The sequence below is a fragment of the Tigriopus californicus genome, chromosome 3, assembly GCF_007210705.1.
Source record: "Tigriopus californicus strain San Diego chromosome 3, Tcal_SD_v2.1, whole genome shotgun sequence".
Taxonomy (NCBI): Eukaryota; Metazoa; Arthropoda; class Copepoda; order Harpacticoida; family Harpacticidae; genus Tigriopus; species Tigriopus californicus.
In genome coordinates, this window is record NC_081442.1 from 3,205,370 (window position 1) to 3,215,549 (window position 10,180).

Sequence of the window (10,180 nt, forward strand, 5' to 3'; positions counted from 1 at the left end):
ATGCAGTCTCACTCGAGGCGATCTTGAATCATTGGGCANTACAAGATTGGTATGTACGTAAACAAGATGACTCGTAAATGACATGGGATTCGACCACGCTCCTTTACCTCATGGGAGTCCACGATCAGGCCGTGTCCAGTCTTGATCTTGTCCTTCGTGTTGTTGATGACATCGTCCCGGATACCGCGGCTGCAATCGTCCACCAGCATCGTGCGAAATCCTAGTTCCAATCCATGAAAAGCCGTTAAAGCTGAAAAGTTCGAGATATGAAGGAATGAGTGAGTGAGTCGTTCAATTCTAAGTCGGATTCTCTTCTTGAGGGAAATGCGAAAGCGTAGGGACAGAACCAAGGAAAGCGATGATAATATTGAACCATTAACGAGAGCCTTACCCACGCAAACATCTGTGGCCAGACCGCCAATGAAAATATCGGTCACGCCTCGTCGGAGTAACTCCGTTTTCAACTTAGTCTCGCTCATTTTGTGATTATCGTAGAAGCTTGAATACGATTCTATAAAGCTATGGATGCCTTTGTAAATCATGACACTCCCCTTGCGAACCTGAAAATTGCAAAAAGGACCAAACACTCACACCAAAGGACGTCACAACGGTGAGCACTGTCAGAGCGGATCTGAACTACGCAAAAAGCTTCGTGACCCTGAGGACAAAGGCAAGGCGGTTTCGTGTTCCTGGATGGTGCTATATGGTTAGTAAGTAAGTGTGCTAAGTTTGCCAAGGTACAAGCTCTATCTATATAGGTCTGCGTGTGTGTTTGTTTAAAGACCAAAATAGAGACGCGAGTGGTGCAATTTAAAGGACAGACAAAGGCTGATGAAGCGATGGAAGAGAAACACTTACCGACGCACACGTCATAGGCTATTCCGCAAACAAAGATGTCTGTGACATTCTTGGATCTTAAATGGGCTTCCATTTCGGTATGGCTGATCTTCTTGTTGTCATAGAAGGCCGAATACGAATCAATGTCCGGATTGATGCCTTTATGAACGACCATTGCATTCGAAACCACCTGCGTAACAAGAGCGTTCGGGAAAAGACAGTCAGAGAAGGAGTTGAAAAAGTTCCATGGATGAATATGTACATCAGTCTGATTTACAGTAGTTGACTTATTCAATTCCTCTATGTACACGTTTTGGGCACAAATCATGCTGGTAAAGCGAACACAAGTGGCTCTTCAATTGATCAGAATCTTAGGGGAGCAACAGGCTCAAATCGGTCCCATTTCCCAACAACCAGCGACGTCCAAAGTCAGAAGTCTGGACGCAGTAGTTTGTAGTTACAAGTTCCTCTAGTCCAGGTGGGCCAAGTGCCTCTCTAATCCACCAAGTTATTTTGGGACAGTAATCAAATGCAAAAGTTCTCATTGGACCACTACAAGCCCGGGCGGGAATTCAACCCCGAGAACGCCAGGAGCAGAAGTTTATGGTACAAAAGGAGGAGTCAGAAAATCATGTCAACGGTGAGGAGGGAGAGATCATGCGAAACTTTCATGTACAATCGAGAAAAAAATACCCCTACAAACTGCCTTCCCCTTTCGGTGGTGGTATTTTTCTTTTTCATTTTCAAATTACACGCCCTACTTGCTTATGAGAGCTGAGCCACCCGACCAATAACGATAATGAAGACTAGCCTTTTGTCGGTAGGTGCATTTTTGGTGGAGGGAGCTGAAGTACCTTAAGATCCTTGTGAAATTCCGCTCCCCAAGTCTCTTGAACACAATGTCGTGGCCATAGAGTTTGCTCGGTCAGAGGGGGCCCCGTGAAGACCACCGTGTCGTACATGGAGGCTTTGTCCGGGTCTTGGATCTGAAAATAGACGCGGAAGAGGTTTCTCTGGCTGCTTTGGAGATTCCAGCTAATGATTAATGAATGTGGTCCTTACCAAACTGGTTTCGTGCAGTTGCCGTAGCTTTACGTTGTCCACAAATGATAGATGGTCGGAGGGATGCCAGTCCAAGCTGTAGCAGTACACATCGAAAGGAACCGTGTCCAAAAGCTTGTTGATCGGGTCGATAACCTGCCATCAACAAGGGGGAAAAACCGTCCGTCTTAAAAGCGCAGACCCGACAAAATCATTCGTGAGGGCAGACAGAAATTGGCGACTTTGAATGGGCCTCAATTAAATGTTGCCAAGATTTCGTTGGAGGAAATTGTGCCATTAAAGTGTCATGTCTAAACTTTCGGAGTGACTTTCAAATACGCGCCTTTCCATGCGGGGAATCAGTTCCATATTTGTGCGGAACTTTTGAAAAAGATTGATTGCAACCTAAGCAACTGTCGCTATGGGTAGTTTAAACACAGTGAATTTTACTACAGATACGACGCACAAATAATCATGGCAATCATCATCTAAGCGTGGACTCTCCGGGGAAAAGGTTGAACACGCATATTTATGGTCTTGGGATCGGGAAAGAAGCTGAAAATAAGTATTGACATTTTGCGTCTGGTTGGCGGGATGGAATCATTTTTTGCATGTTCAACAATGAACGACGTGGTTCTTTCTCGGGTAGGCGAAAACTCTTTGACGAGTTTCCCCAACTTTAGGAACAACATGCAATTGTGAAGGCCAACACTTTTAACCTCTGATTTGTATGTCAGGCATTGGAAAACATCTGACTAGTAGTAGTAGTAGTAGTAGTAGTAGTAGTTCATTGCGGTTTTCGACCTTCCAATCCCTTCAAGATTTGTTCCACGTGTCAAAATGAAGTTTGTTGAAATAAAAAGTCCGCAGAGGAAGCTTTTCAATCGGGAGCAAAAATCTGCATCAAGCCAATTATTCTTGATGGATAACCCGAAAACGACGACGACGTTCTCAAGGCCTTTTGAATTTCCGAGTCAGTTTTAACTTTGAAACTCCTCGCCTTTTGCCTTAGGCGGCATATTTTTTGCTATGTTCCTTCTCATGAATTGTTTCCATTTGGGTATGTGGATGGTTGGATGGAAGGCGAGGAAGGTAAATTGATTCCTTGAGACCAAAGGTGAGAACTAAACGGCTTGGAATTGCATTCCATGTCGCCATTTCCTCTAGGGCCTACAAATCCATGTACGTAGCTCCCAATCTAACGAGAGAAAATGTTCCATGCTCCAGAAAGTGTTCGCTTCGGGTTGTGTTTGATCAATACAAAGCAAGTGAGAACAAGGACTAACGAAAGAGTCTATTACTGGCCCCGTCTACTACGTATTCTACTACGTATAGTACTACTTCTCGTCCACCTACTACTACCATTCCTATTACCACTACTACTACTCCTATCGTGACTTTTACGACAACCTGCGAGAACAGAGGCGGAAATATTGGCAATACGCTGGCTACCTTGAACTGGGACACTTTTCGGGGCAACAATCAAAGCAAGCAGGAGATGGCTTTTACGCTTGAAAGTGTCATAAAACCACACAGAGAAACCCGGACTTTTCGCTTTTCGCCAAACAACGATGGGATGAGGGGGAGGGGAGGGGAGTAGTCCAAGTTCCCTTCCATGTCTTCCTTCTTCTTCCACGTTTGGACCCGAGGAAGAATGACGTCACGCCAGTCATTTGCATCGAATCGGTTATTGATTAACCAATTGGGTTGAGGTGAACAAATCCTCACTGGGGTGGCTTTTCTCTCTCTCTCTCTCTCATGGGCGTTCTGAGGTTCTTTGGGTCGAAGGTACAAAAGACGAAGGCTTTTTGGCCCCAGTTGACAAGGCAACCACCCTCCCACAGTCCCACTTGAGCTCGTTCTGAAGCTCCTGTGGTCTTAAAGGCTCCTTTTGACAGGTGACTTTTCTCGCCATGACATTCCAAATGAACCATCAACCATGAGACGGTGACGTCAGATTAAATCTTTGCTTAGATGGGTCCGTTGTTAAACCAATATCGTGCGTGACGTGTTGGAGCCTTTTTTCTTCCTCTCAAGCCACAACCCCGAAAGCCATTTTCAATTTGATGGCGTCCTTTTCTTGCCCCTAAATCAGACGAAATTCCAGTTTCCAGACTGGCAATATGACTTGATGAGTTGCTACTGGTAAGTCCCAAACATACGCCGATCGGAAAATAAGACGAAAATGGAAGTCAACATGGTATGATTGGCTTTTAGAAGAGGCTTTTTCTTCGTTTTCGACAACACGCAACGATCCAAGCACGGGTTGAAGGTGTCTAGCTTGATGACGTCAGGTGCCAAATGATCGTCGGAATAGATTCCATTTTTGGAACAAGCCCCCCATCCATATAGGCCTTTCTCGGGACTTCGGATGCCTCGATCAATAGACCTCTTAAACTTTTGTGCGACGGTGTCCAAGGTCATCAGCCAGTAGCGTCATGACCCGCAACGATTTTTTGCTTTGTTTTCCTCGGTAATAGAGCCATGAAACTTGTTCCCAGATGAGCGACAATCAAGAGGGACAGTTTGACAGGCACAAGAGCGGACTAACAGCTTTTATGGCCCATTTACAAGGGTACTCCTCCAAGTGACCAGAGTTCCGACCCCGCTAATCAGAGAGCCACATGGACCAGGCAAGGACAGGTCTTGTCCATCTTCCAAACGTCTACTTTGGAAAATGAGCAAAAAAAGGACACACTGAACTAAAATAGCTCGACCAACCACGATCAGTTGACATGGCTTGGGAACTAGCTGGTATGGCATTTGTACGTAAATGCACATTCTGGATGATTACTTGGCAAACTTGGTGAGCGTGTTGATAATTTCAAGGCGAGAGATGCCATCCAAACTTACGTACCTCTACGCCATGTTGACCCGCAGGGCAGTTGGAAATGGACAAAGAACCATCAATGAAGTCATTTTGAACGTCCACCACAATGAAAGCGGAGACGGGACGAACAACCTAAATAGAGGAGGGTGACAATGTTACGTTCTTCATCTTTTTTTTTCAGGGTGCTCGTTCGTCAGATTAATACCTTTTTGATCCAATTGTTCCAACAATACACAAACTCCTCCTTGTTCATGCTGCCATCCTGGAATAATGAAAAAGTATTTGTGGGAACTGGCGCAATACAACATGGGGCATTTTGTCCTGACTGAGTTTGAACATTGGTGAGTGGTGGACAAAAAATAACACCAAAAGAGACTACTATCGCACAAAGACGAGGAGTGTTTTTTTTAAGATTTAAAAAGCATTCTAGAGGATAATACCAAAAGCTTAGCTCACCCTAGAAATTGGGCGTTTGATTATAGCGTGAATCACTGATATATGCAAGGGAATGCTGAGATCGAGAAATAAAATTCCCGATTCGAAAGAGTTACGATCCAAAGTAGACGTAACACAGAATTTCAGTTCAATCGAACGTTTGACTCAAAATGTATGGTTGGCAAACAATCACCGCAAGAGAACTGGCTGCCTCATTCAGTCTATGCAGAGTTTTACCGCGAACTTTAAGAGGGCATAACTTTTGACCTAATCATTCGATTGCCCTGAAATTTATAACACGTTGTTGTAGTGACTTGGAACAAGTAGTCACATCCGAAGTAGAGAGGAAAACGTTTCATAGAAACGGAAATGACAATTCTTGAACTTGGCGTCCCTGTCCACCTTCTAGGGGTTCATAATGATATATGCTGGCAGCCACAGCGTATTAATAGCGTCCCCGCTTTCCAATCCGCTATGCCCGGTTCGATCACGGGCTAGCCGGGTCCAAACTTCTTGGCAGTATCTAATAGTCAGTATAAGTTGCTACTTTAACAGCTTAAATGTGGTCATTCCCCAAGACGAGGTACGTATGAACACCCATCATCAAATAGTAGCAAGACGAGCGATAGAGCTGCCATCTGACTACGTAACAAACAAAACAGGTTCATGATTATAGCACGACTTTAGGCAGGTTTCCTTACAAATCCTGCGCATTCTTTTTTTTAAGAATGTTGTCTTTTAGAGAACATTCAAATTCGGTCCTTGTAACTGACGGCTTTCAAATAGATATGGTTGGCAATTCTTCATTACTCACTTCCGAGCTAAAGGTCCCGCGGAGCTTGTTAACAAAGACTCATATTATCATATTGAAGTTCCAATTTCAATACCTGGCTGGAACCTGCTATGAATCTGTAACTGACAGAGCAACGGGGAAAAGCCAGCCAAACATGGCCTCAAGCACTAGCCAAAGCTCTGGCTGGATTGCGTAGTCCACAAATATCTTTGGAAAAGACCCTTACAAGTTCGTGGTTTTTCTGCGTAATTCAGAACTTTGCTTGTAACTACGTGTTTTGTCCACCTCTCTCCTTAGTTCACATCACTCTACTCCGGCAAATATAGATGGAAACGCCCGGACGTCGGCTTGTCTCAATAAAAATCAAACTTCAAACCCGGATTGATGTAAATATTCATGTTTCATAAGTAGCACTGGTCAATGAAGCGCATTACCAATGGACTTAAGTGGATTTCAGTGAATCTTCGAAAAAGCTCATTAAACCCATCAAAGGTCACAAAAGCTTTTGTGGCATAGATCGTGCCCTTCTTTCAAGGTTGTGACAATTATTCGTAATTACTACAAACTAATCAGAAGAGCTAGGTTTAGGTTGATTCGGCTGAATGTAGTGATGTTTTTAACTACTTCACAAGTACCTTTCTTTCATAGTAAATTTATTTTTAAAAGATATGTAGTTATGAATTTCATGTCATATTCTGTGCCAAATTTATGCTCGCTGAATCGTCAATCAGGCCTTATACAAATTAAGCCAATACGATTTAAAGTACGTTCTCCCAGTTTTATGTCGACAATCGTGCTTGGTTATCCCTACAATTAAAAAATTGAAGAACGTGCCTCAATTTCATTGAAGGCATCGTATTCCTACGAGTATGATTGAGACCAGATTCAGGTGGCAGAAAATATCGGCATCAAATTTCTGCTCAATCACGGCAAATGCGAAATGCATCATTCAAAGCTAGAGGACTGCCCTCTTTCAAGTCAGATCCACCATAAGAAACTTAAATCACTGAACTGTTTCATGATCTGATGCCCATTTGGCAAATTCGTGCTCTAATGATACACCCATCCGAGCAGGAAAAAATACTTCTAAATTCAAAAGAATGATGCCCTATTGCATTCCTTGTTCTCGCTCGAGTATCAAATTTTCAAAAAGTTTACTTCAATATGTATGTTGTAATCGTGTTATCCTAACTCACCCCACTGATGTTGAAAATGGAGAAGAGGTCATTGCACATGTACGTATCTAACGGATAGGACTTGCCCTTCTCATTTCTAAAGAGAGCCTTGAGGAGAGCAGTGAACTCGTTGACATTCAACGAGTTATCCCTGGAAAAAAAGACATTGAAAATCACCACGTACATCAACCACTTGGTCAATGATTCTTACTCGTCTTTATCGAACGCCTTGAAGCAAGCCTCCATGCTTTTGGAAATGTATTCTTTGGGCTTTTCCGCACCACTCGTCTCCTCAGTATTGGAAGCCAGCTTGACGGTCGGATGATTTCCCGGGTTCGGTTGTTGTTTCAAGTCTCCTTGGACTGGTTCACCTGGATCGGTTCCCTCGTCTCGAGCAACTAAATGGAGCAGGAAATCCTCCTCTGACTCCACAGGCTTCGACAACTCGTTCGTGGTTGTTGGACCGGCAACGCCTTGTTCCTCGCGTTCCTTGTGTTCCATGGTTGAGACTGAGGAGGGCGGGCAAGGCACTGGTTTGATTCCTTCTTGGGACGTGGTACTTGGGAATTGGGATCGAAGCTGGAGAGGGGGAACAACTCGTTGGAAGGCTGGAAGGATCACTCCCAAGTTGAATACAACTCACAACGAGTGCGCGGTAGAGAATTGTTCCATTACATTGTGATGAATCTAAAGCGATTGATTCTATTGAAGGCAGGGGAGAGCACCAATATAGGTCTTTACTCAATGAGTTTTGAATCACAAATGAAGGAGGTCAACCAGTACAAGGTCAACCAGGGTAGGAGCTTCATGGGGCTCTTAAATGCTCGTGACTGGGATGAATGCAGATGATCATAGTGAACAATTTCGAAGCACAAGGAACTGGTTTTACCATTCCAAGTTACGTAATTTAGACCTGATGATAATTTATTAAGATCTCACAATGCATCCGCCCACGGCCACGGAGCGTGAGGGGGAAAATTGTGGAGATTATAAAGAATTAGAGCGACTGCCATCCGTTCTTTGAAGCATGAAGTTAAATAGAAATTATCAAATTCCAGACTCCGTACTCGCGTTTTTGTTTGGTCAATGCAACCCGATCTCAGTCTGACAAGGTTGGTCGTTAACGGTAGATTTGCCGTGATTGTTTTGTGATTATACAAGAGAAAAATGTGTTATCGCCTGTGTTTATAAAAAAAACCCTCAAAACTTCTAGGGACATCCCTTTTTCTTTGTTTCATTGAAACGACTAGAATATATGCTTAGAATAGAAAAATATGCACGATAATTCTAATGCGAATTTTTGGCCAGCCGGCGGCACAATGATTTGAGACAGAAATAATCGATTTATTAGTCTCATGTCATACACATGAAAAATTAAAGCATCCATTCTCATCACTAGTTCTTCCCTCAAAAATTACTTGCCAAAAATGAAAGGTTACGTCTAGGGCCCGGAAAAATAATCTATGATTAAAATCAGCTAAAATATGGAATGAAAAGGTTCAAATCAGTTGTAAGAAGGTGGATAACGAGTATTTCGACGTTTAAACGAACCTCCCTTTCTTTGGGATAGAATAATGTGCAAAAACCTATTGAAAGTAATTCCCTTAAATCTGATTTCAAACAACATGACAAAAATCTCTTAATTTCTCAAAATTTTGGATGTTATGGTTAGGATTCGAGAAAAAGTCTTCTGTCCCAAAATGGGAAAAATAGTTCAAAACTTTGACCCTTAGTGATGCCATTATCCGGCAGTAACCTCAATTTCCACAAATTAAAAAAAAAAAAAACATCAACGTCGTTTTCAAGCTCTTTTCTTCCTGAGGATGACCAGGGCAGTCCCAATAAAATGGAAAGAAAGTTGACAAAAACCCATTTGAAAATGCACCACAAAGGTGGAAAGAAAAATGCAGTTAAATGTAAAAACAACTAGCAGGCACCATTTGTTCTGTTTCCTTTTTTTTAAGCAGAATCATAAACATAACTGTAAGCAAGCAAAAAGTGACAGTGAACAAAAACGCAGCTTGTTCTCTTTTACAAACGAGGTCGGTCAAAGCATTTGCTTTAAGAGAGCTTGATAGCGAATATTCATTATTGAAATCCCGAATTAAACGTGACATTCTTTCTTTGGATAAATATCTATAATATTTCAGTGATGTACGACAATGAAAATCCCAAGGTAACGGATGAGCGTAATTCAAAATTTGCCTGTTTATGACGAAATTCCAGCCTTTACAAAAAAATGATTACCGCATTTCCACATGTATAGCTAAATGCTACCATGAAGATATGATAGTTTTTCACTTTAGACAATTCGCTTTTTCCTCAAACTTGTAGGATCAGATGCAGGTGCTTTTTCGTGGTTAAAAAGTTGTCTAGACAATTTGTATTCTCTTTTTTTCCAATCTATGTAAAGGGCAAAGTCATAGAAAACAAAATCACATATCCAGTTATTTATCTATGAACAAGCCATAGCAGTTTTAGGTCACTCAGTTATGGAAAGCAACCACTATCGCATTTATATCAATCAATATTTGAGCTTAAAAGGGAATAACTACGTATATTTACGGAAAAGTGGATGCGTGCGGATCAAGTTTTCCTTTGGCGAAAGCAAGCTAGATCTCGAATGTAACTCACTAGTTTGGGCTAAGAACACCGTCAACCCTGATTGAAGTATACTCATACTTATAATATGGTCGGAATAACTGTTGTTTAATCGAATCAAAATTGAATGAACCTATAAAAGGGGGGGGGGGACTATGACCGATTTGATGCTGACCCATAGACACACAGTAAAATCGCTTGATACAGTGATTTATCTGTGAACAATGTCGTACAAACAAAACATTAGTGTTTACCTGTCAGAGTTGATAAGGTGCTTGGAGCAGGTGGAGTTAAAAACTCTCGGATTATGAAGCATGTCACGCATGTGTTGGCGGGCCATCGAAGAGAAAGCTGTATGGTTCAGCCCAATTGAGAAAGTCTTCTTCCTCTCTGGACACTCTCTCACCTGGGCCTTTCAAATTCAATTCGCCCTGCACTTGACATTGATCAGAAGCTTTGGCAATCATA

The 10,180-nt window shown here is 42.4% G+C and overlaps 1 protein-coding gene across 5 annotated transcripts in view; it reads right to left on the bottom strand.

The window, feature by feature from the left end:
- The window catches only part of LOC131877473 (uncharacterized), a 13,174-nt gene extending 3,007 nt beyond the window's left edge, over positions 1-10,167 (bottom strand). For 3 of the 5 annotated variants that reach the window (XR_009372888.1, XR_009372886.1, XR_009372885.1), the window contains exons 1-8: positions 7,323-7,936; positions 7,133-7,262; positions 4,914-4,970; positions 4,736-4,840; positions 1,900-2,034; positions 1,692-1,823; positions 859-1,027; positions 108-250 (exon numbers count right to left, since the gene is read on the bottom strand). Coding sequence is in view for 1 of the 5 variants with exons in the window: in XM_059223151.1 (XP_059079134.1) it covers positions 108-250; positions 859-1,027; positions 1,692-1,823; positions 1,900-2,034; positions 4,736-4,840; positions 4,914-4,970; positions 7,133-7,262; positions 7,323-7,612 (1,161 nt within the window). In the remaining 4 variants the exon portion in view is untranslated. Of the gene's footprint in view, positions 1-107; positions 251-858; positions 1,028-1,691; positions 1,824-1,899; positions 2,035-4,735; positions 4,841-4,913; positions 4,971-7,132; positions 7,263-7,322; positions 7,939-9,966 lie in introns of those variants that run through there. The other 2 variants (XR_009372887.1, XM_059223151.1) reach the window with 2 other exon arrangements.
- Between the last annotated feature and the right edge of the window lie 13 nt (positions 10,168-10,180).